At 45.2% G+C, this 26,087-nt stretch overlaps 1 protein-coding gene across 1 annotated transcript in view; it reads left to right on the top strand.

The window, feature by feature from the left end:
- EFHB (EF-hand domain family member B) overlaps window positions 1-24,276 on the top strand; it is a 42,635-nt gene extending 18,359 nt beyond the window's left edge. The window contains exons 4-13 of the mRNA XM_038740032.1: window positions 3,501-3,681; window positions 5,195-5,305; window positions 6,644-6,773; window positions 8,806-8,889; window positions 13,216-13,283; window positions 15,738-15,895; window positions 18,689-18,896; window positions 19,698-19,895; window positions 21,907-22,088; window positions 24,044-24,276. Of these exons, the coding sequence (XP_038595960.1) occupies window positions 3,501-3,681; window positions 5,195-5,305; window positions 6,644-6,773; window positions 8,806-8,889; window positions 13,216-13,283; window positions 15,738-15,895; window positions 18,689-18,896; window positions 19,698-19,895; window positions 21,907-22,088; window positions 24,044-24,208 (1,485 nt within the window). The 3' untranslated portion in view covers window positions 24,209-24,276. The remainder of the gene's footprint in view (window positions 1-3,500; window positions 3,682-5,194; window positions 5,306-6,643; window positions 6,774-8,805; window positions 8,890-13,215; window positions 13,284-15,737; window positions 15,896-18,688; window positions 18,897-19,697; window positions 19,896-21,906; window positions 22,089-24,043) is intronic.
- Window positions 24,277-26,087: the final 1,811 nt, after the last annotated feature.

Here is a 26,087-nt window from a genome sequence, read left to right as displayed (position 1 = left end):
AGAAAGACCTAGGAACTCAGCCCTTTGGTGGTGCGGGAAATGCTCAGATCCGGCTGATTCCCTCAGGCCTGGAGCTCTCGGGGTCTCAGGCTGAATCCAGACCTTAAGAGTCTGCTGTCTACCAGTACAGCTCCTCTTGGGCTCTCTGAGCTGGTCCGGTTCCTCTTTGAATCCTGTGAGTTTGGATGGAACCATTGGCTTCCTGTTTCCATCTTCCAGTAACAAGTAATTTGCCTCTGACTGTTATTTGGTGGTTCTCATCTTCACCATGAAAAGCCAGGGAGCAAGCAGCAGAGAGAATCAGGCCACCCCAGGGATAGGGTTAAATACAAAAATGGGATAACCTTTCTCCAGTCAACAAAGCACTGGGCTGTACACTATTTCCTCCAGCCAGGAGAGAGATCTGGAAAGGGTCCAGGGGTAGTGCAAAGGTAGAATTAGCTTTGGGGTATCTGTCATGAGTGCGAAGGCACCCAGAGATTATGGACTAGAAGAATTCATGCCTGTTCAGTGTTTCCTTGAGCCACACCAGAATTAATGGTCTCTTCCCAGAAGTCCTGTGAAACTTTCGGAATGGAGTGGAGCTTTTCACCCATACAATGTTCCCCAAGTTCTCTGGGCACAGCGGTAAAGTGGAGGGCAGGTTAAGAGCTCTCTAGGCTGCTTCAAATTTCCTGGTGCCACCAGATTCTGGATGTTTGGCTAGATGCACACGCACAGCCTTATCTCAAGCTGAAAGTGAGAGTGGAGCCTGAGACACCAGAATTAGTAGCAAGCAGAAACAATAACAAACAGAAGTTAGAGAAACATAATGACCTAGTGGATAAAGCATGGGCTGGTAGTCAGAAGGACCTGAGTTCTAATCCCAACTCTGTCACTTTCTGCTGTGTGAGCTTGGGGAAGTCATTTCATTTCTCTGTTCCTCAGTTGTGTCACCTGTAAAATTGGGATTAAGACTGTAAGCCCTATGTGGAAGAGGGACTGTGTCCAACCTGATTAACTTGTATCTACCCCAATGCTTAGTACAGTGTCGGCACATAGTAAGTGCTTTAACAAATACCAAAAAAAGCAAACAATCTCTGCCCCCTACACACACACACACACACACACACACACACACACACACACACACACACACACACACACACACACACACACACACACCACCCCCCCCCACCCCACCCCCGGGTGAAGTTCTAAGGTGCTAGAAGTAAGGAAGGAGAGTTAATGTCTTCTCTTTCAGTGAAATAATGAAACAATTTTTCTTCACCACTAAAAAATATTTCAGGCTTTCGTTCTAACATGTTCAATTCCTCTTCACAATTGCTCAAATCTCCCAGGGGGTATCTTCTGACTCATTCATTGTAAATTCTCCCAATTTGTTGTCTTTCCTTTTCCCCTATTGGAGATCTCAGTTAAATTATTCAACAGTTCTGGCCGCTTATTGTGCCCCAGCCTCAAAGCCCCTAGGGGCTTCCTACCAACCAGAGACATGTATCTCCTTTTGCATGAAGGGGATTAGGACAAAATGCAAGATTAAAGAGAAAAGAAAATGACCACCCCATTCAGTCCCTGAACTTTCGTGTTTCCTGGGACATTGAAGCAATGTTTGTTTCCCCAGAATAATGCCTGTGCCCCATCTCTGGTAACATCTCTTGGAGCATGAGCCCTGTGAGAGATGGGGACTGAGTCCAATCTGATCATCCTGTGTCTACCCCAGTGCTTAGCATATTGCTTGGCACAAAGTGAGCCCTTAACCAATACTGTTATTATCATTATTATTATTGTTGTCCCCAGATTGCCATACTGTCCTTGTTCAACAATAGGCCAATGGGAGAACTGGAAAAACTACAAAGCCTCTGGATTGTAATCTTCTCAAGGCCAGGGATTGTGTCTGCCTATTCTATTGTACTTTTCCAAGTGCTGGGTACAATGCCCTGCCCACAGACAGCTTCAATAAATACCGTTGATTGATTGATGGTTTGATTGGCTGACTTACACTTTCCTGTTAAAAAAGATCAGCCCCATTTGTTTCTGTTAAACTCCCAGAAGCTAATCAACTAAAAGGAGGGCTTGAGCACAGTTTCTACAGTGCATTTCCAAATGAGATGTGATTAATTTCAAACTGCTTAGTGTAAGGCTGACTGATTAGAATACATGATGACACGGCCAATCCCAGGAACTCGAATTGATGCCAGTGGAATTTTTCAGGAGATATTTCTACTTCAGCCATGATGCCATCTGCTCCCATTGTTAGATCTTCACAGAGGCATCAAGCCCTTGACTTGTCCTGCTTCAAGACCCCTGACATCAGCCAAGAAAAGTTTCGCTTGTCCCCCATCCATCCCTGTATCTGTCTCACTATCCTGTTACCGCTGCCACCCTCAAACATCAACTAAACACCAAGTCACCTATTGTACTGATGAGAAAGTGCTAAAGACAAGTATCTGCCTTGTCTCCACGAGTCCAAATTAGCATTTTCCAGGCCAGCCAGGCTGAATTGCAACCCAAGACACAAGTTACCTTTCCCCATCACCCCTGATTTACAGACACAGATAAGTATGCTCCCTTCTTTTCAAAGTAAATTTCGCTTGTGTCTATAAATATGTATCGGTTGTACTCAGTTGAGATAACATCTCTTTTGCTCTACTGTGAGGGCACCTGCATGGATTATGGATTAGGAGCACTCACTCACTGATACTATTTGTGGGTTTAACATGGAGGAAAGGAACCATAAGAAAAAAATAACAAAAAAAACTGCATACTACAGCCTAGATTCCCTTTATGAAAAGGGGGCATTTCCAAATTTTGAGGAAATTACACATGGATACAATACATATAGTAACAATAATAATGGAATTTGTAAGTGCTTACTGTGTGTGAAGCACTGTGCTAAGAACTGAGGTAGATATAGTCTAATTGAACATAGTCAATGACTCAAATAGGACTCAGTCTGAGTTGGGATAACAGGTTTTTGTGCATGTTTTATAGATGAGAAAACTGAGGCACAGAAGAGTTAAGTGACTTGTTTAATGTCACACAGGAGGAAAGTGGTAGCACCAGAACTAGAATCTGGTTCTTCTGACTCCCAGTCTCGGCTCTTTCCACTTGGTCTTGGTGCCTCCCCTACCAGTCATGGGGTTAGGACCCCCAAACCATGTCTTCCAAGCCCTTTCCCAGTTTCCCTCTGAGACGTTACTGGAAGTTCTTAGGCTAGGTCAAATGCACAGTCAGAGTCAGGGAGAGAAGGCAGTTCACTGGGGGACGTTAGGCTGAGTGGACCTACCAATTCAAGTCCCAAAGTAGATATTTTGGTCTATGGAAGATTTGCTTTGGTTATTCCCACAGCCCGAGTTTATATTTACTTTTGACTTTCATTAGTTTTTTTTTTATAACAAATATTGAATTGACAGGCTGTGCTCCAACATAAGTCTGAGGCATCTCTAGGGATTGTCTCTAACTTTGGTCTTTTACATTTGTGTGATATGTGGTTTATTCAGGCAGGAACATTGATAAATCCATCTCTTCTCAGTACATGTGAACGAAAACTTAGAGAGAAAAGAGAATCGTTTTACTTCAGTAATCAACTAAAACCACTAGGGAAATCCTATGATCAAACATCAAGATTGCCTAAAAATCTGGATATAGTCAATACAACCTTTGGAACAACCAGCATCAGAGGTAACAATAGATGTTTTAAGTGTTCTCTCTGAATACAGGACCGTCCCCATCTCAGAGGTGGGCCAAGTGCCTGGCATGAGTGGCAGACGCCACTCTTGTGGAGAGGTGCATGAAGGCAGGAGATCGCTTTTCTCCTCGGGTCATTGTGTTTATGAGTGGGTGGGGGTGGGGGTATCCTCCCTTGCCCCTGTAGCACGACATCACTGCTCTCTGCCTCCCATGGGCCCCCACAGGCACGAAGCCAGTAGAGAAGCAGAGTACATGCCCAGAGAGAGATGCCAGTTGCCTTTCCCTTTGGCAACACCCTCTCACCGCAGGCTCCAGTACCCTACTGGGAAGACAGAGATCAGCCGATAATAAGTGAAGGGGTTAGGGTGGGTGTGTGTGAACTGGGTCTCTATTGCAAGTCCTGCCCAGCCTAGATTAGGCTGAAGTAGCCACAAGGTTCTCAACAGTGAGAAGATGGGTGAGGTCACAATTTTCTCTTTATCTTTGTGAGACAAGTCCCTGTTACGGAGTCCTGGAACATTCATTCATTAATTCATTCATTCAGTCGTATTCATTGAGCGCTTTCTGTGTGCGGGGCACTGTACTAAGTGCTTGAAAAGTACAATTCAGCAATAGAGACAATCCCTGCCCACATGCTGTGAATCTTAAAGCCCTGATTTGAAGTGAGCTTCACCAATTCTATTTGAGGTTTCCTGAGTTTCGAGTATTTCCATAGGGGACACAGGGCTGGAGGTTGTTTACTTTAGGGCATTTAGTAAAAGCCAGAGGGCTGACTTTCCCACGCCTCTAACTGCAACTCCTCATAGGACTTCTTAAGCTTTCTTTCCCCCTTAAAGGTATTGGCAGCCAATGAAAATTTGGGTCTAAGGCCATGCCCTTCAAAGAGAGAAATTCCAGGAGCTAAACATTTATCCTTCTTTCATCACCTGCTGGGTTACAACAGGTGCGAAGGCTGGGTACCGTCCTGTGCAATAATGATACGAGTCACAAAGATTGTTCAGGCAAATAAGCTGCTGTTCCCTGAGTATATGTGAAGGCCCACTATTTTGCTACAGTCACAGAGAGCCCTTGCTATTCCAGTTTCCCACTATGCTGCCAGTGAGAGCACTAGCCTTTGCTTGAGGGCCAAGGTCTGGGAGCAGTTCAGCTGTCCACATCCCTTCCAGAAGCAGCTCCTTACTTTCTGGCTTCTCCGCTTCTTTCTCGCATCCTTGGCCTTGGGTCCGAGTCTTGGCCTTCTCCAACTCCAGGAGCTCTTGGCTGGTCTTTGTGGATCCTCTCTGAATGACTGCTAGCAGGGACCCCAAAGCCCTCCACTGCTTCCCTCTTAAAGGGAGCGGGGGAGGAGGTGGCCCCTGCTACAGTGGCTGTGGAGTTCATGTGTATTCTTAACAGCTAAATTGAGGTAGGATTGAACTGAAAATCTTTTCTGGTATTATATCGAAGTCTAGCCTGATCATTGTTTCAAGGTGAAGCAGGTTACTTTCATTTGTTTTGTTTTCAGGATTATCTGCCAGAGAGTTGATAAATCCACCCAAATCCTTTGACCAAGTTTTTAGGGAGTCGGAAGAAGGGCGGGATCTGTACATCATCTCGCACAATGGTTACGGCCCAGGTAAGATCAGGAGCAACAACCTGCTTTTGTATGTCATCATCCATCCTCAGAATAAAAAGAGATGGGAAATGATGATCCTATTTGTCATTTAGGTGAACAACCCACCTGAAATCACTCAGTTAGATGTGGAACCAGTCAGTCATTAGTCACTTGTATTTATTGAGTGCTTACTGTGTGCAGAGCACTGTATTCAGCACTTAGGAGAGTTAATACAACAGATACATGCCCTGCCCACAACGAGCTTACAGTCTAGAGTGCTGTGGGGCTGGGAGGAGGGATGAATAAAGGGAACAAGTCAGGGTGACGCAGAAGGGAGTGGGAGAAGAGGAAAGGGGAGGCTTAGTCAGAGAAGGCCTGCTGGAGGTGATGTGCCTTCAATAAGGCTCTGAAGTGGAGGAGAGTAATTGTTCATCAGATATGAAGAGGGAGGGCATTTCCCGAGAGGCAGAACGTGGGCAAGAGGTCCGCGGTGAGATAGATGAGATCGAGGTTCAGCGAGAAGGTGCGCATTAGAGGAGCTAAGTGTGTGGCCTGGGTTGTAGTAGGAGAGTAGTGAGGTGAGGTAGGAGGGGGCAAGGTGATTGGGTGCTTTAAAGCCAAAGTTTCTGTTTGATGCCAAGGTGGATGGGCAACCATTGGAAGTTCCTGAGGAGTGGGAAAACATGGACCGAGTGTTTTTGTAGAAAAATGACCCAGGCAGCAGAGAGAAGTGGGGTGGAGAGGGGAGGGACAGAAGGCAGGGAAATCAGCAAGGAGGCTGATTACAGTAATCAAGGTGGGATAGGATAAATGCTTGGATTAATGTAATAGCAGTTTGAATGGAGAGGAAAGGGTGGATTATGCCCTGACTCCCAGCCCCATATTTTCCATGAGACTATGCTGCTGCTGTGAGAACAGAATCACGAGTCAGTTCTCCACAGCAGAAATTTGAGTGGAGTTGGGCACCTCTCTTTTCTACTCCATCACCTTGCCCCCTCCTACCTCACCTCACTACTCTCCTACTACAACCCAGCCCACACACTTAGCTCCTCTAATGTGAACCTTCTCGCTGTACCTCGATCTCATCTATCTCGCCACGGACCTCTTGCCCACGTTCTGCCTCTCGGGAAATGCCCTCCCTCTTCATATCTGAAACACCTACCAGGATGCCCAAGCCAGCTGTCTGCATCGCAAACATCCTATGTCCTCTGTGCTCCTTTTCCCCCCTAAAAAGTGATGGAGTGCTTTAATAAAACCATCTAGTCTTCAAAGCAAGTGGCCAAATAATGTGTTTTCAATCCATTTTTCCAGCTCTGTTTGTTGACCTAGAATGAACTTGAAACCTCTTTTTTTTCAAAGGAGAGGCAAAGAACAGGAAATACAACCCAGCTAGTTTCCACAGGTTTAAAACGTACGGATTGGAAACGCCTCATTTTAACGACGGATGGAACCTAGCCAAATCTCTGTATTGGCGCCACAATCTTCAATTGTAAGTGAAATTATGTGAGGTACTAGAATTTTTCAGCACTTTTATTGTGCTGATTTATAAGTGTTTCAGATCAGAAATTTCAGTAGAATTCATTTTTCTTAAAGCTCCGTGGCTTATAGCTTTCATCTCCAATTCCATTATGATGTTTTAGAATTAATAATGTGAAGCCTGGGAAATCATAAAGACCATAATGGATGCTTATGATTATTAAAGACACTGCATCATGGATGCCTAGTTTGTGGGATGTTTCCTCTCTGGAGCTTTGAAAGTCCATTTTAATCTCCTATGTCAGGTTCCAAATTGAAGGCTTGGCCCAGTGGAAAGAGCACGGGCTTTGGAGTCTGAGTTCATGGGTTCAAATCCCGGCTCTGCCAATTGTCAGCTGTGTGACTTTGGGCAAGTCACTTAACTTCTCTGTGCCTCAGTTCCCTCATCTGTAAAATGGGGATTAAGACTGTGAGCCCCCCGTGGGACAACCTAATCACCTTGTAACCTCCCCAGAGCTTAGAACAGTGCTTTGCACATAGTAAGCGCTTAATAAATGCCGTCATTATTATTATTATTATTAAGGCTGATTTTTAAGTGAAACGTGTAAGGATGTACTATTTAAAAGTACTAACAACTATCTTCCCTGCCATCATTTTCATGGTATCCTAGAATTTCCCCTGGGAGCCAGCCAGGTAGAAATTGTTCAAAGATTCTAAGCTGTTTCTACATTGCTAGGTTCTTTCTTCTGATGAATCTTTATCTGTAGCCACAACAGCATTTACAGAGCTTTTCAAGGATTTCACAAAAGGGAATTTCCAAAGGAGTTTCAAATAAAGGCTATGCCAGAATCCACATTCTTACTTTCTCTGCCATCATTCCAGTCTGAAGGCTAGGTCAGAATTAAAATTGCCCACTCTCCTCCCTTTCCTTTCCTCTGACTCCAGTGGTTTGAGCCCCTAAAAATAATTTAAATTAGTATTTTAAAACTGACTGTAAGATGGAAAGAGCAGGGACTGTGTGTAACCTGATTATGTTGTAACTACCCCAATGCTTAGTATAATGCTTGGGACATAGAAAGCGGTTAATAAATACCACTACTATTAGTAATAATAGTATTAATATCATCACTAATAATATCCTGGTGATTATTAATATTAATTGATAATACATTCATTCAATCATGTTTATTGAGCGCTTACTGTGTGCAGAGCAGTGTACTAAGTGCTTGGGAAGTACAAGTTGGCCACATATAGAAACGGTCCCTACCCAACAGCGGGCTCACAATCTAGAAGGGGGAGACAGAGAACAGAACAAAACATATTAACAAAATAAAATAAATAGAATAAATATGTACAAATAAAATAAATAAATAGAGTAATAAATACTTACAAACATATATACATATATAAGGTGCTGTGAGGAGGGGAAGGAGGTAAGGCGGGGGGGATGCGGGGGGGGGGGAGGAGGGGGAGAGGAAGGAGGGGGCTCAGTCTGGGAAGGCCTCCTGGAGGAGGTGAACTCTCAGTAGGGCTTTGAAGGGAGGAAGAGAGCTAGCTTGGCAGATGTGCGGAGGGAGGGCATTCCAGGCCAGGGGGAGGACGTGGGCCGGGGGTCGATGGCGGGACAGGCGAGAACGAGGCACGGTGAGGAGATTCGCGGCAGAGGAGCAGAGGGTGCGGGCTGGGCTGGAGAAGGAGAGAAGGGAGGTGAGGTAGGAGGGGGCAAGGTGATGGACAGCCTTGAAGCCCAGGGTGAGGAGTTTTTGTCTGATGCATAGGTTGATTGGTAGCCACTGGAGATTTTTGAGGAGGGGAGTAACATGCCCAGAGCATTTCTGGACAAAGACGATCCGGGCAGCGGCGTGAAGTATGGATAATAATTAATGATAACCAGGGTGCAGAATAATTTGTCTTAAAAAATTGATCTAATATTTACTTGAAAAATATTTCTCTCAGCACTTATATTGTTCTCTTCATTAAACCTATGCACATCAGCAAGGTATTACTGGATGATTGTATTTGCTTGACCTTTTTCTAATTTGTAGGAAGAACAAAGCACAGGTGGTTTCCAAAATAAATGATGATTTCAAAGAAAAATTTCATCCTCAACTTGGAAAAGTCCTTGATCCGTAAGTTCATTCATTCATTTATTCAATCAATCAATTGTATTTATTGAGAGCTTACTGTGTGCAGTGCACTGTACTAAGTGCTTGGGAGAGTACAATACAGCAATAAACAGACACATTCCCTGCCCACAACAAGCTTTCAGTCTAGAACCGGGGAGTCAGACATTAATATATATAAAAAATTACATAAGTGCTGTGGGGCTGGGTTGCGGGGAAGAACAGAGGGAGCAAGTCAGGGTGATGCAGAAGGGAGTGGGAGAAGAGGAAAGCAGGGAAGGCCTCCTGGAGGAGATGTGCCTTCAATAAGGCTTTGAAGGCATGGGGCGGGGGGCAGTAATTGTCTGTCGGAATTGAGGGGACAGGGTGTTCCAGGCCAGAGGGAGGACGTTGGCGAGGGCTCTGGGGCAAAATAGGCAAGATGAAGGCACAGTGAGAAGGTTAGCATTAGAGGGGTGAAGTGTGCAGGGTGGGTTGTAGTAGGAGAGTAGTGAGGTGAGGTAGGAGGGGGCAAGGTGATGGAGTGCTTTAAAGCTAATGGTGAGGAGTTTTTATTTGCTGCAGAAGTGGATGGGCAACCACTGGAGTTTTTTGCAAAGTGTGGTGACATGTCCTGAACATTTCTGTAGAAAAATGATCTGGGCAACAAAGTGAAGTATGGATTGGAGTGGGCAGAGGTAGGAGGCTGGGAGGTCAGCAAGGAGGCTGATGCAGTAATCCAGGCAGGATAGGATGAGTGATTGTATTAACATGTTAGCAGTTTGGATGGAGTGGAAAGGGAGGATTTTAGTGATGTTGTGAAGGTGGGACCAACAGGATTTAGTGATGGATTGAATATGTGGGTTGAATGAGAGAGGGGAGTCAAGGGTGACACTAAGGGCTTGTGAGACAGGAAGGATGGTGGTGACATCTGCAGTGGTAGGAAAGTCAGGAGGATGACATTGATTCATTAATTCATTCAATCATATTTTTTGAGCACTTACTGTGTGCAGAGCACTGTACTAAGCAATTGGAAAGTACAAGTCGGCAACATATAAAAGAGTCCCTACCCAACAATGGGCTCACAGTCTAGAAGGGGGAGACAGACAACAAAACATGTAGACAGGTGTCAAAATCGTCAGAATAAATAGAATTATAGCTATAGGCACATCATTAACAAATTAAATAGAATAGTAAATATGTACAAGTAAAATAAATAGAGTAATAAATCTGTACAAATATATACAAGTACTGTGGGGAGGGGAAGGAGGTAGGGTGGGAGGGATGGGGAGGAGGAGAGGAAAAAGGGGGCTCAGTCTGGGAAGGCTCCAGAGGAGGTGAGCTCTCAGTAGGGCTTTGAAGGGAGGAAGAGAGCTAGTTTGGTGGATGTGTGGAGGGAGGACAATCCAGGCCAGGGGAAGGACGTGGGCTGGGGGTCGATGGCGGGCCAGGCGAGAACGAGGCACAGTGAGGAGGTTAGCGGCAGAGGAGCAGAGGGTGCGGGCTGGGCTGTAGAAGGAGAGAAGGGGGGATGAGGTAGGAGGGGGTGAGGTGATGGACAGCCTTGAAGCCGAGATTGAGGAGTTTTTGCTTGATTCGTAGGTTGACAGGCAACCACTGGAGATTTTTGAGGACAGGGTTTGGGTGGAAGATAAAGAGTTTTTTTCGACATGTTAAGCTTGAGGTGACAGGAGGACATCCAAGCAGAGATGTCTTGAAGGCAAGAGGAAATGCGAGACTGCAGAGAGGGAGAGAGATTAGGACTAGTGATGTAGATTTGGGTAGGTTCCGAATCCCACTTCAACTGGATCAGTTTTAGCAGACAGGCGAGACCTATGATAAAAAGCTGACTTGCTGTTGAACAGGATAGTGTGACCCATTTAAATTCTCTGCATCACGTTTCATCAGAGACGGTAACCCCTTGGCCTAAATCCGTGCAAAAACCCTTGGAGTTGGTTGCTATCTTTTCATTTTGTGTGCCATATTCAAAGCCTTGTTCAAAAAACAACAAAAACAATGACTAAATGACAGGTTTCATGTGAGAAGAACAGTATTGGTAGTAAGACTGGAATAGAGCACAGTATTAAATATTAGTCATTAAGTTTGAAGCAGGTAGGAGAGTGGTTAGGGAGTATTTAGGAACATCGAAAATGCAATGGAATATTAACCCCTGGCCAGCACCCTCCTAACGGAACAGTTACTATTACACAGGTGCACGGCTGTTGGGACAGGGAGAGTGAATCCTGAAAGGATGAATGAGTTGCCTACAGCTTATGTAATACAAAAGGGAAACGGGGTTCAAACTCCTTAAATGATAAGCACATTGTATCCCTACTGTGAGAAAATAATAATGGAGACATCCCAAACCAGATAAGAACATACAGAAATTTCCAGGTCTTGCCAAAAATGGAAACAGGTAACTGGAAACGATGAGCAGTATCTGAGCTTCTCGTACTCACGAAGCAAGCTCCCAGATTGCTTGGTCACTTCATGCTGCGACAATGTGGCTTTCCAATCCCTTTTGCTTCGGCTGGATCAGGAGGTCCCTATTACCTCCACACCTTTTCAGCTTCTTGCAGGGGCCTGGGGTTGGGTGAGATTGAGGTGAGGGCAGAGCTGCTGGGGCAGGATGTCTGTTTGAAGGTTAGCGCTTGTGGCTGAGCACTTGGGAAGAAACAGAAAAGCCTATATTCCAGGCAAACCTTTGGGAAAGATCTTTTTGTTACCAAGCAAATGTGAAACAGCAGTCTCATCTAAATGTTTCTCGGCTTCTCCCAAGCACTTAGCGCAGCGCTCTGCACACAGCAAGGACTCATTAAATACCATTGATTGTTGTTAAATACATCTCCCTATTGTTAAGAGAGGTGAAATCAGTCCAGTTTTTTCCAGGAGGTCCCAGTACAGTTTAGCCAGTGCTCAGTCTGAAAGATGGTAGAACAATTTAGAGATCACGGGCAAAGTTGGGAGGAAGGTGTCTTAGCTTAGTCATAGTTAGTCCAAGATGCCCAGCTGCTCTCTTCCCCCCACCAGCCATCCTACTTCTCCAGACGCTCCCACTGTTTGGTGACTTAAGGTTATAGTACCACCACATGGTTTAAGGCAGTTGATAATTGTCATTTTATCTGTTGTTAGGATATTTATTGAGCATTTGGTGAGGGCAATTCACTGTACTGAACACTTAGAAAAGTACGGTAGGATAGGAGCATAAGACACATTTCCTGTCAGCAAGGAGTTTACAATCTAAAGAGGGATACAGGCAGAGAAACCAAGAAGCAGTGTGGCCTAATGGATAGAGCACAATCCTGGACATCAGTAGGACCTGGCTTCTAATCCTGACTCCTGACTCCTCCACTTGCCTGCTGTGTGATCTTGGGCAAGTCATTTAATTTCTCTGGGCCTCATCTGTAAAATGGGGGTTAAGACTGTGAACCCCACATGTGACTACATCCAACCTGATTAGCTTGCATCTATCCCCATGCTTAGAACAGTGTCTGGAACATAGTAAGCACTTAAGAGATACCATTAAAAAAACAAGACAGGTATGAACACATTTATTATAGCGAGTACTGAAGGAAGAACAAGGATCAGGTAATAAATCAGTGGTATTTATTGAGCCCTTACTGTGTGCAGAGCACTGTACTAAGGGCTTGGGATAGTACAATAACAGAGTCAGTATACACGTTCCATGCCCACAATGAGTTTACAGTCTAGGGGAAACAGTGCTGGTGGGATGAACTATGTCAAAATGAACTACCAGACTAAGTAATTGAATGTGGAAGTGAACATTCTACATGCACAAGTACTGAGGATGGATATAAATGAATACATGTGTCATAGGGGTGGCTGATGATTGGGTCTCGAGAGCCAGCTTCCACTGCCAAAATGCCAGGTGGAGGCTGTGCCGCGCAGCTGCTGCTTCGCTCCAAACTTGCACCATCATTGATCCCAGCTGCTAATGCTGGGCTAAACACAGGGCTGAAAGTGTGACACTTCAGGGTCTCCTGCCCACACATTTCCCCATGAGCTATCCCTTTCCTGTGAGGGGCAGGGAGCAGCAAACCACTTGGAACTCTACTATCGTAAGAGTGAAACCACCTTGTTAAACAGTGTGTATCTGAAGCTTGGCTTCCTGAATCACCATGGCCATAAATGCCTTTGCAGTTGGAATGCAGACAGACTCTGCATTAAGGCAGCAAGTGGCAAGGCAAGAACACAGTAGCCTCTGAGCAACTTTGGCAATTGACAGGCAAACATTAAATAGGGACTGTAGGAATTGAATCGATATTTCAAATTTCAGGCCCCTGAGTTGGTGGGATCTAAAGTCCTTGGATTTCTTTTCTTTTCCTCTGATAGTATTGCAGAAACAATGAACGTTCCACCAGGCCACACATTTGGAAAGCCTCTCCTACCGGATGAGTATGGTAAATATGCTGGGTTTTTTTTCCCCCCGAAGTAATCCATATCATTGAATTCAATATGCCATATGCAATACCTACGTCCTCAGCAAATTCCATATTGAACTATAAATTACAGGACTGAAGTACTGTAAAGTTGATGAAATCAGTCAAGATTCAGAAAAGAGAAATTCTTATTCCATTCTGTATTTTACTGAACATGCTGTGCCCCCAATAAGTATTTTAAAGGGACATTTTAAATACTGAGAATGATAGACACTTTTATCTGGGCTAAATTTAGGTCAGAGTTCAGTGGATGGTTGATGAAATGATCCAGTGGTGTTTGTCAGCATTGAGAGCAACCTCCACATATCTCTTCATCCACCAGAGATTCAGATTTGGTTCATTGTTAATCATATTTCCTAACATGAAATAGTTCTTTACTTCATGCATGTCGAATGAGATGGGATGTTAATATGACACTTTAGGAAAAGATCAAAAGGCTTGCTTTTTCAAGTGGCTTGAGTTATCAACCTTGAATCTCCAAAAAATGAGCAGACAGTTTTGCGGGAGGATGAGGGTTAACTTTAAGGAGTGAAAAAGGCAATCTTAATATTAGCTTTCTGATAGGTGCATCCATCCAGCCTAGATTTTTGTCTGGAGGAAATATATGGATGTTCAAACAAGAATTTTTTAAAAAAATGAGTAGCAAAAATCATTTTCAGCACATGACAATGGAAATGATGTAAATACTAAGGATGTTAGTAAATTCAAAACAAACAAAAATAGTTGACATATAGGGTGGTCTATGGAATTGTTACTGGAGGAATCTGAGGAAGAGGAAATCTCAATAGATAATAATGATACTTGTAATTGTAATTTCTATTAGATCATATTTGTTTAAGCACTTACTATCAATCAATCATTTGTATTTTTTGAGCGCTTACTATGTGCAGAGCACTGTCCTAAGCGCTTGGGAGAGTACAATGCAACAGAATTAGCAGACACATTCCTTGCCCATAATGAGCTTACAGTGTAGAGGAGGAGGCTGGCATTAATATAAATCAATAATTTATAATAATAATGATGGTATTTGGTAAGCGCTTACTATGTGCAAAGCACTGTTCTAAGCGCTGGGATCAATTTATAATATGTAATTTAAAGATATGTATATAAGTGCTGTGGGGTTTGGGCCGGGGTGAATATGAAATGTCCAAAGGTCAAGATTGAAGTGCATAGAAGACGCAGAAGGGAGAGTGAGCTATGTGTCAAGCACTGCACTAAGCACTGGGGTAGATACAGTATATGCAGATCAGACAGAATCCCTGTCCCACATGGGACTCCCAGTCTAAGTAATCGATCAGTCAATAGACCACAAGCCCGGAAGTCAGAAGGATCTGAGTTCTAATTTCAGTTCCACCTCTTGTCTGCTGTGTGACCATGGGCAAGTCACTTGACTTCTCTGTGCCTAAATTACCTCATCTGTAAAATGGGGCTTAAGACTGTGAGCCCCATGTGGGACATGGACTGTGTCCAATCTGATTAACATGTATCTGCCCCTGCATTTAGTACAGGGTCTGGAAAGTACCATTAAAAAAATCATTTATTGAATGTTTACTCTGTGCAGAACACTGTACTAAGGGCATGGCATAGTTCAATACAACAGAGTTGGTAGATGGGTTCCCTACCCACATCGAGCTTACAGTCTAGAGGGAGGTAGGAAAGATAACAGGTACTGAACTCCCATTTTGCAGATTAGGGAACTGAGGCACAGAGAAGTTAAGTGACTCACCCAAGATCACACAGTAGGTAAGTGGTGGATCTGGGATTAGAGCCCAGGTCCTCTGGCTCCAAGGCCTGTGCTCTTTTCACTAGGCCATGCTGCTTCCCAGATTCAAGAGGGTTTGCGTATACTCATGGAGAAGAGGCCTTCAGTGGGCTATTTCAAAGAATATAGAATGCTACATTGGATAGATCATTAGGCTGACCCTTAATGAGAAGCAGCGTGGCTCAGTGGAGTTTGGGCTTTGGAGTCAGAGATCATGGGTTCAAATCCCGGCTCCGCTAATTGTCGGCTCTGTGACTTTGGGCAAGATACTTCTCTGTGCCTCAGTTACCTCATATGTAAAATGGGGATGAAGACTGTGAGCCCCCCGTGGGACAACCTGATCACCTTGTAACCTCCCAAGCACTTAGAACAGTGCTTTCCACATAGAAAGCGCTTAATAAATGCTATCATTATTATTATTATTATTAATGGCATTTATCTTATGATACATGGAATCCGATACTGTAATCACAACCTTTAAGATTCCTCTGTACTTCAACCTTCAAACTTCACATGCTTAGGTGCGTCCCCGCCGTTCTTTCCTCTTCCCTGGAAGGGGCTGATTCAGCTATTCAGTAAAAATGAAAACAATACTGTTTTCCATTCGTAAATTTAAAACTTAAATGCATGACTAAGTCCTTCTATTTCATCAGGTTTTGGTGATCTGCTCCGTTATTATAGACTGCCTAGTGAGTTCCTCCGACATAAAGACCAAGAGTGCGCTACCTTGGTAGCAGTTCGCCATTACCTGAAGAATGTGAACTATCACAACTTTCAGACTTTGCTGGCGGCATTCAGGCACTTCGACCAGGTCAGCCCCCCCACAGCCGGGAGAATGACAGTGGCTTGCTGAAATTTTCCTGCGGTGACTAGAGGGACCCCCAAGTCCTGTCCTCCTGGCCCACTTTACACATTTATTTATTTATTGAGTGCTTACCGTGTGCTTTGTTAAACACTTACTGTGTGCCAGGCACTGTACTACGCGCTGGGGTAGATACAAGCAAATCGGGTTGGGCACAGTTCCTAGGGGGGCTTAGTCCGGGAAGGCCTCCTGGAGGAGGTGAGCTTTCAGTAGGGCTTTGAAGGGGTGGGGGGAAGCGTGCTAGTTTGGCAGATGTGAAGAGGGAGGGCATTCCAGGCCAGAGGTAGGACGTGGGTCAGGGATCGATGGTGGGACAGGCCGGAACGAGGTACAGTGAAGAGATTGGTGGCAGAGAAGCGGAATGTGTGGGCTGGGCTGTAGAAGGAGAGAAGGGAGGTGAGGTGGGAGGGGGCAAGGTGATGGAGAGCTTTGAAGCCAATAGTGAGGAGTTTTTGCTTGATTTGAAGATTGATAGGCGACCACTGGAGATTTTTGAGGAGGGGAGTGACGTGCCCAGAGTGTTTCGGTAGAAAGATAATCCGGGCAGCAGAGTGAAGTTTAGACTGAGGTTGGGAGATCAGAAAGGATGCTGATGCAGTATTCCAGTCGGGATAGGATGAGTGATTGTACTAATGTATTCCCTACCCACGAAGAGCTCACAGTCTAGAGGGAGCTCACATCCAGAGTCTTTGTCCTGAAGTTGCCTTGGTTTGTTGTCATCAGTCCTCAGGTGGCTTCGGGGTCACCCTGCTGGGAAACTGGGGAAGGAATCCCTGGGCGTGTGGGCTAATGGAGGAATCGGGGGCCGAGATACAGCTGTGGAAGTCTGGGTCACCCTGCAGAGGCCCCCAAGTAGCCTGCTGCCTGGACGCGTGGGCAGGATGAGGGTGGAGAGGCGAGGGCCCCGGCCATAGCCGTGGACGTGCCATAGAGCTGCCATTCTCAATATCAAACAGAAGAGAACAGTGGTGCCCCTAAGGAAGCAGCATGACCTAGTGGAAAGAATTCCGGGCCCGGGAGTCAGGAGGACCTGAGTTCTAATCCCAGTTCGGCCACTTGTCTGCTGTGCTACCTCGGGCAAGTCACTTTTTATTCGGGCCAAGGACTGGGGCTCGAGTGACTGAATTGGGAGGGCGAGTAGCTAACTGCTTGGCCCAGGGCAGCCCCACACCCAGGTTTGGGCTGTGTTACCATTTCATTTCTAGGTGATTCCATTCACTAAAATTTGCAGTCAGTGAATTTTGAGAATGAGATTTAATACTGATCTGGATGATATTTCAATATTCTACATGTGGCGGTTAGGAGGGGTTAGCATGCTGTCAGTGCAGAGGTATCTCAAGAGTAATGTGGGCTGTGAGGCAAGCATTTAGGATTAGGTTCCCTTCTCTGCCTCCTCCTCTTCCTCCTCCTTTTCCTCTCCCCCCACCTCAACTTCTCCTTCTCCTTCTCTGCCTCCTCCTCTTCCTCCTTCTTTTCCTCTCCCCCCCACCCACTTCTCTTTCTCCTCCTCCACTTCCTCCTCGTTCTCCTTTATACCCTTCTTCCTTTCCTTCCCTCTTTCCTCCTACTGTGGTTCTCCTTGCAAGCACAGAATTAAGGTCATTTTTCATTTTTGTTGGGGCATTTGCCCAACAACTCTGATTTATGGAAGTCATGACCTATCTTCCATAAATCAATAAAAAAGGCAAATACAGTATTTGATACTTTCCTAGAATCTATGTGAAACTTGTAGAACACAAGGTAAACACTCTGTGAAAGCTAGAGATTTGAACCCAATATGGTTATTAAAGTTTCTGTGACATTTTCTCAGTGTAGAAACATGAATCATAGACCACTGACTGAATATTTGCTATATTAACAACTCTCCAAATGTCAAATTGTTTCTTTTGGTAGGTTGTCTGCTCCTTATTTTAAAATTTCTCTTGGCTCTTTGAGGTCAAGGATCATATCCACTTATGCTGTTGTACTCTGCCGTGCACAATAAGTACTCACTAAATGCCATTGATTGATTAATTGATTGACATTGATCCCACGAGAGCTAAAGTAGTCCCGAGAAACCTGTGTCTAAGGAACAACTTGAATTATATGACCTCCTGTCAAATGGTGAAGGTGGAAAGTGCATGGGGCCAGAAGTCAGAGGACCCAGATTCTAATATCAACTCTGCCACTTGTCTGCTGTATAGCCTTGGGCAAGTCACTTAACCTCGCTGTGCCTCAGTTACCTCGTGTGTAAAATAGAGATTAAGACTGAGGGACATGGACTGTTTCCCCCCTGATTATCTTGTATCTACCCCAGCACTTAGTACAGAGCCTGGCACATAGTAAGGGCTTTACAAATACCATTAAAAACAAGTGTCCCTGTAAGCCTAACTGGGACAAATCAAGGGCTTGAGCAACTAAAGGAAGATAAACTTCACATTGAGCTCACTGGACCTGACCCTGGGGCCGTGGAAATACATTTCAATGCTATCTTGACATTCATAATCGCCTTAAATTATTTTTTCAATTCAAGCTGTGTAAAATAATTAGTGTTGATAATTAGCAAATATAATAGTGTCCTTGAAAAACACTGATATAGTTTAATGATTGACTGTTAATGTATAAGCAAAGGCAAATTCAGTGTTTTTTCATGGAATAGTAAGCCTATAAGACCATCAAGTAATGTGTTTTCTTTAAACTAAATGGTAGACTACATCTATTCCTAAGGACGGTCTCATTTTAGCTGTTGCTGCATTATAATAGGATGGGGATGGAAAGATAGACAAAGAAGAGCTACAAAAAGCCTGTTGCCAAGCTAACCTAGACCTAGAGGAAGAACTCCTGGAGGCTCTATTTGATTTCTGTGATTTGGATCAAGTCGGCCGGATCGACTATAAAGAATTTGCAAATTTTCTTAACTGGAAGGATAGAATGGTCATGAAGGAGTTTGAAGAAAAGATCCTTACTCGAGGTAGGTGCATGACACAGAGGATCATTCAGCCACTAGCGGGGTCTGTAGGGAGGCAAGGGAGCTGGTCCTTGGCTCTGAGATTTCTTTTCCTCCTCTACTCTGATGGTCTTTAAAGCCTGTACTGGAGTAAAGTAGAAATAGCAGGACACCATTGTTTGTCTTAATGATCAAATAGTTCTAATTAGGTCTTTTAACAAGAGTGCCCCAACAGCAGCTAATCAAAGCCAGCCAGTATCTTTAAAATCCAACCCAAAAACTTTCTCAAGCAACAGGAGAGCCGGTATAGGGTCACAGCAGGAGGCAGCCAAGATGCAGGGAAATCCGGGGAGGGTAAATACTTTGTTACAGAGCCTGAATCGAGGTCGGGGAAGGGAATGAGAATGCTTTCAGGCATTGCTCAAAAAATCTAATGAATAATGTCCACAAATGTCTCCTGGCAGTTTTCAGGCAGTGAGAGCAGTTAGTGTTGAGGCTTACTGTTCCCAAAGCCCCCGCCCACAACCCCAGGGTGATTTGGGGTTACCTCAGAACCACTTTGGGGTTTGGGTTGTGCCAGGGGTGTTATGTGCCTTTGGGGTCTCATACAGGTGTCTTTGGACGCCCACTTGGCCCAGGGTCTGTGGTTCTCCTTGCAGTGGCTTTCCACCCTGGGCAGGATTCCTGCAGTTCGGGGACCCCCTGGCCTGAAGCAGCTTTGGCTTGCAAGAGGGAACTTAGCTGAAAATGTTCCCACTTGTTGATTGGAGATCTAAGTAGTTGTATCTTGGTTTCTTCATCATTTTGCTTCTCCTTTGATGAAAGGGAGGAAGCTGGATTCTGTCCAGACTCCCCTGCGCCATGACACTACTTTATTGAAAGCAGAAGACATCAAACTGAAGGAGTCAGGGGGTTCAGAGAAAACACCCAAGGCACCCTCAAGACCAACAGGGAGAGTGTTTTCTGACTATCGGACAACCTCGTCGCAGATTAATGCAATCGTGGGAGGCTTGCCTCTGACTTGTGAGTACATGAGACCGGACTCTTTGGAACCACAACCCAAGTTTTCACTCCCTGTATTTCAGTTACACAGAAGTTTCATCTTATTAGAAAAAGAAACAGCTAAGAAGCATATGCTCTTGCCTTCGATCTTTCTGGCCCTGGAGTTAGAAGGCCCAGGATTCGATCATGGCTCGGCTACCAGTACTAGGGCTGAGTCCTGGGAATTCTTTATGTGAATTAAGCCCTGTGTAGAGCAGAGGTAATCTGGAAACTCTCTGTGAGGTCCTTCTCATCTTTGTGTTTGGGCACATATCCCTGCTTCCTGGCACCTCCAAGGCTCTTTTCGGTTTTCGGACACCCTGGAGGATTTTGAGACTGTTCTGCTCTCTCATTTTATGTGCAGTCTAGCCCAGATGGAGGGGAGAGAGGACTGTTGGGGTGACCTTGGAGGATCTCCTTGGGGGAGGGGGAACAAGCTCCCCCTCCCCCACCACACAACCAAAACACACCCTAAGGGAAATAGGCTCAAGGCAGCTACCCCTTCTGCCTGCACAGGTGAAGCAGTGTGGCCTAGAGGATAGAGTCAGTCAGTCAGTCGTATTTATTGAGCACTTACTGTGTGCAAAGCACTGTGCTAAGTGCTTGGGAGAGTACACTATAACAATAAACAGACACATTCCCTGCCCACAACGAGCTTATTCATTCAATCCTATTTACTGTGTGCAGAGCATTGTACTAAGTGCTTATCGTCTAGCTGGGACTCAGAAGGACCTGGGTCCTAATCCCAGTTCTGGCACTTGTCTGCTGTGTGACCTTGGGCAAGTCACTTAACTTCTCTGTGCCTCAGTTACCTCACCTGTAGAGTGGGGATTGAGACCATGAGCCTTATGTGGGACAGGAGCCCTGTCCAACCTGATTATCTTGTATCTGTCCCAGCGCTTCATACAGTACCTGGTACATAGTAAGCGCTTAACATCCCTTTTTTTTCAAGTGGGTGTTGGGAGTGGGGTTGGGAGGGAGTAGAAGACTCAGAAAGAAGGATTCAGTGCTGGCATCAAGTGGGCTTCCTTTCACAACTGCTGGAGGAAAAGGTTAGCAGGACCAGATGCCAATGAATGATGGATGGATGGGTGGCTGGAACACATGAATGAATGAATTGATGGATGGATTGATGAATGGATGAATGACCAAAAGAATGACCGAAAGGATAAACACTCACAGTGATCTGGTTGCTCCATCTGTTAATCAATCTGCGCATCAGGCAGAAACTCCTGACCCTGGACTTCAAGGCTGTCCATCACCTCGCCCCCTCCTAACTCACCTCCCTTCTCTCCTTCTCCAGCCCAGCCCGCACCCTCCGCTCCTCCACCGCTGATCTCCTCACCGTACCTCCCTCTCGCCTGTCCCGCCATCGACCCCCGGCCCACGTCATCCCCCGGGCCTGGGATGCCCTCCCTCTGCCCATCCGCCAAGCTAACTCTCTTCCTCCCTTCAAGTCCCTACTGAGAGCTCACCTCCTCCAGGAGGCCTTCCCAGACTGAGCCCCTTCCTTCCTCCCCCCCTCGTCCCCCTCTCCATCCCCCTCATCTTACCTCCTTCCCTTCCCCACAGCACCTGTATATATGTATATATGTTTGTACATATTTATTACTCTATTTATTTATTTATTTTACTTGTACATATCTATTCTATTTATTTTATTTTGTTAGTATGTTTGGTTTTGTTCTCTGTCTCCCCCTTTTAGACTGTGAGCCCACTGTTGGGTAGGGACTGTCTCTATATGTTGCCAACTTGTACTTCCCAAGTGCTTAGTACACTGCTCTGCACACAGTAAGTGCTCAATAAATATGATTGATTGATTGATTGATTGTTAAAAAATGTGAGGCCCACGCATGTGCAGGAAACTGAGGCAGGATTGCAGGAGTGCAGGCAGCCTGAACCTTATAATCTTGTTAGAATTTTAGATGGATAGTGTGACTTTGTTTCCTTTACGAAGGTATTTTCTCTCTCTTTTTAATTTATCATTTCCCAGATTACCCCATGTATGGTATTCCAACTATTCGTAGTGACATACCAGCGCCTCGTATCCGTAGCATCACTGACGAAATGAACTATGGGGGAGATGGCACAGCTTATGCTTTATTGTACCCATCGGTTTACAGTCAGAAGAGAGTGTTTGAAAGCGATTTCTTCAAAACTAGATCCAAGGAAGAGGTACTGGATATTATTTTTAAAAATGCCAAAAAAGTGATAGCTGGGAATAGGCAGTTTTATTCACACCCACTCAGCAAAGAGGAAGTCATTCATGGGATTGATGATATTTTCCTTTTCCAACTTTTGTTCCTGAATATTAGATGTATTGAAGTAGTTTTAAGCTTTTGAAGTCTTGATTTTTTTTAATGGTAGTTGTGAAGCACTTACTATGTGCCCGGCTCTGTGCTAACCACTGGGGTAGATGTAATGATAATAATAATAATAGTTGTGGTATTTAAGTGCTTACTATGTGCCAGGCATTGTACTAAGTTCTGGACCCAAGCAAATAACAATAATAATAATAATATTGATGATATTTCTTAAGCACTTACTATGTGCCAAGCACTGTTCTACGTACTGGGGTAGATACAAGGGAATCAGGTTGTCCCACGTGGGGCTCACAGTCTTAATCCCCATTTTACAGATGAGGTAACTGAGCCACAGAGAAGTGAAGTGACTTGCCCAAAGTCACACAGCTGACAAGTTGCGGAGATGGTATTAGAACCCACGACCTCTGGCTCCCCAACCCATGCTCTCCCTGTCCTACTGGGGCTCCCAATCTCAATCCCCATTTTACAGATAAGGTAATTGAGGCACAGAGAAGTGAGGTGACTTGCCTAAGGTCACACAGCAGACCAGTGGCAGAGTCGGGATTAGACACATGACTATCTGCTACACATATCTGCTACACTGTGCTGCTTCTCATGATTCTTGTGGGAAGGGAATTTGTCTGTCAACTCTTCTGTATTGTACTCTCCCAAGTGCCTACTAAAGTACTTGGCACACAGTAAGCAATCAGTAAATACCGTTGCTTGATTTATTGAGATAAGATTTTCAAATTTCATCTTCAATTCATTCATTCAATCGTATTTATTGAGCGCTTACCGTTGTGCCGTGCACTGTACTATGCTCTTGGAATGTACAATTTATCCTACGCACACACTTCTCTCCTTTGTGGTCTGAAGCCCTGGCCACCGGACCTTCTCTCGGATAAATCCCTCTGTCTTCCAGTTATGAAGTTTCTTGCAACACTTTGATCCCAGTCCTAGCAGCAGGGAAGGTATTTACTGTGCGCTTACTGAAAAGCATAGTACCATTCCGGGCACTTGGTACAACCGAAACACAAGGCACATTCCTTGCCCTCAAGGAGCTTACCATTTCTACCAGACTGTGCTCTCCCTTTGATGAATTCTCACTCAGTAATGGGTCCCTGGAATCTCTCTCCTCCTGGGGGCTTCATCCCAGCCCCACCTGCAAGACTATTCCATTTCACCGTAATTCACACGTGATTTCCCTGTGGGCCACAAGGCTCCTTTCAAATGTGTGTATTGGCGCTGGCATTTGCTGTGGTCTTTCTTTATGGAACTTACTGATTTGAAATGAATTTTTGCACCTGAGGCAGGGTCCATTTGAATAATTTTGAATTTGCAAGTAAAAGGTTTGGATTGTCCGATTGGAGAGTGGAATTGATTGTTCCCTGGCAAGGGCCTGCAGCAGGCTGTTGGCACGGCAGCAGCGACCTATCCCTCACCTGCTTTGGGGGATGCCAATCCAGGGGAAGGGGTCGGAGAGGGTGTCTTTCCATCTCTCTGTGCTGAAAATTGCTTCCTGGAAATTTTCCTTAGGGATGTTTTCCAAAACAGCTGACCAGTGGAGACAGCCTGATCCCTCCATAATTAACTCTGCCATTACCTTGCCTGACACGGTCTCTTCTAAATCAATCAATGGTATTTATTGAGCACTTACTATGTGCAGAACACTGTCCTAAACACTTGGGAGAATACAGTGTAGCAGAGTTGGTAGACACATTCCCTGCCCACAACGTGCTTACAGTCTAGAGGGGGCTCTAGACTTCACTCACCTCACTTCTCCAGTCATCAGCTTCCCATTTCAAGATTCCCTCTCGTGTCTTGTAGATTGCACGGATATTACGCAACATCGGTGTAAACCTTTCTGATGAAAATTTTGAAGAATTGTGGACTCTGGCTTCCAAGAAGCAACACAATGGGGAAGTCTGTGTGGAGACCATCCTCAAAGTCCTAGATGAGATGCAGCACGCATCACACATCAAGTGTCAATGATAACTTCAAACAGAAAGAGCCCTCGTTTATGTGATGTTGTATATGCCTTTAAATAGATTCTGTCGGTAGAGGCCAATCCTGAGAGTGGTGACCCTTTATTCTTGGGAGGACACCCAGAGTGGAATGAGGGGAAGACAGGGCTGAGTTGGGTTTGGGGATATGGGGACTGTTGTGGTGGGGAATCAGGGGTAATGTGGAGTCAGTCTCTGAGGTAAATCACGGATTCAGGGCATCTGGAGAACCCGTGAGCCGGCTGGGGGAGGACACCAGAAGTAGGGAATGGGGACCCTGGGAGATGTGGGTGGGAGTGACAGGAAGTGGGAAAGCCAGGACCGGTGAGCAGAGGATCCAAAGTGGCTTTAGAATTGAAAGGAACAGGCCCAGAGTGGGTGGGACCCCCAGGGCAGGCTGGGAGCGGCTGGAAAGCAGGACTGGGCCCAATCTCGGCCTCTGGGAAGTGGACCTTGCAGTGGGGAGCAGGGTAGAGGATGGGAAGGGCACTTGGGAATGATGCCCTGGAAAGGTAGGGATGGCAGGGAGCAAGGATCAAGTCAAGTAGTCGTCATAGGGCACCAGGTGTAGGGCCTGGGACAGGACATGAGCACTGGTAACCAGGCCAGAGTGGTTAAGGTGCCAAAGGTTGTGAGTAGGGTGAGCCAAGGATGGCAAGGAGGCCTGAAGGAATCAGCAGGGGGTAGGAAAGAAAGGGGAGAGAGAGGATTAGATGGTTGGGCAGGGAGATGAGCTTGTCTGCTACTATGACTACAATCAATCAATCGTATTTATTGAGCGCTTACTGTGTTCAGAGCACTGTACTAAGCGCTTACAAGCCTATTATTTTCCCCTTGTTTGAGACCTATGAATACTACTACTACTACTACTAATAATTATTATTATGGTATTTGTTAAGTGCTTACTATGTGCCAAGCACTGTTCTAAGCTCTGGGGTAGATACAAGGTAATCAGTTTGTCCCACGTGGGGCTCAAGTCAATCCCCATTTTACAGATGAGGTGACTGAGGCACAGAGAAGTTAAGTGGCTTGCCCAAGGTCACACAGCAGACAAGTGGTGGGAGCTAGGATTAGAACTCACGTCCCCTGACTCCCAAACCCGTGCTCTTTCCACCAAGCCATGCTGCTTCCTTATGAGCCTGATAATAAACTCTGATGCACCAGATTTATTCTACGTGAGCGGCCTGATCAGTGGAAGTATGGGAAAAGTCTGTTTCCCACCATTCTTTGCAAGTATCCCATTACAGTAGACATATGGACTTTTTTCAAAAGTCTCCCCCAAGTATCTGCCACAAACAGCGGCAACCATACTCCGATATTTTACCCCAAATGCCCTTCGATGATTTAGGATGCTTAAAACTGGTATTCCAAATAAAATGAAGACAGTTTGGGCTTTCTTTCCAAAGCATCCGAATGGCACGCACTCCTAGCATGTTAATACTATCTCACCTCAAATTTGATGAAACAACTCCTTCTTGGGTGTACTTTGGGAAGGTTGTCAGGCACGAAGGCTTATAATGCAAATTTAAAAGATTTAAACTCTGTGCCATTACCCAGTGGATTTTTGACTTATGGGAAATAAACTGCTAGATAAAGAAAAGAAGCAGAACGCAAAGAGCAACGAAGTGTGGGGAGGCCAAAGAGAAAGAGGGTGGAAGGGAAGAAATGGCTAGTCTGGGGAAGTCCCAGAGAAAAGAGGAGAAACCCTTACCCTGCTGCCACTCCCTTCCCACTGTCAGACTCCGTGCCAGATCCGTGCCACACTACATATGAGACTACATGCCAGGCTTTATGTCCAACTCTATATTTGCTCTGCATACGGTAAGCGCTCAATAAATGCCATTGGTTGATTGAAGCACTACCATCCT

The sequence above is a fragment of the Tachyglossus aculeatus genome, chromosome X1, assembly GCF_015852505.1.
Source record: "Tachyglossus aculeatus isolate mTacAcu1 chromosome X1, mTacAcu1.pri, whole genome shotgun sequence".
Classification (NCBI taxonomy): domain Eukaryota; kingdom Metazoa; phylum Chordata; class Mammalia; order Monotremata; family Tachyglossidae; genus Tachyglossus; species Tachyglossus aculeatus.
This window is presented reverse-complemented; position numbering and strand designations above follow the sequence as displayed.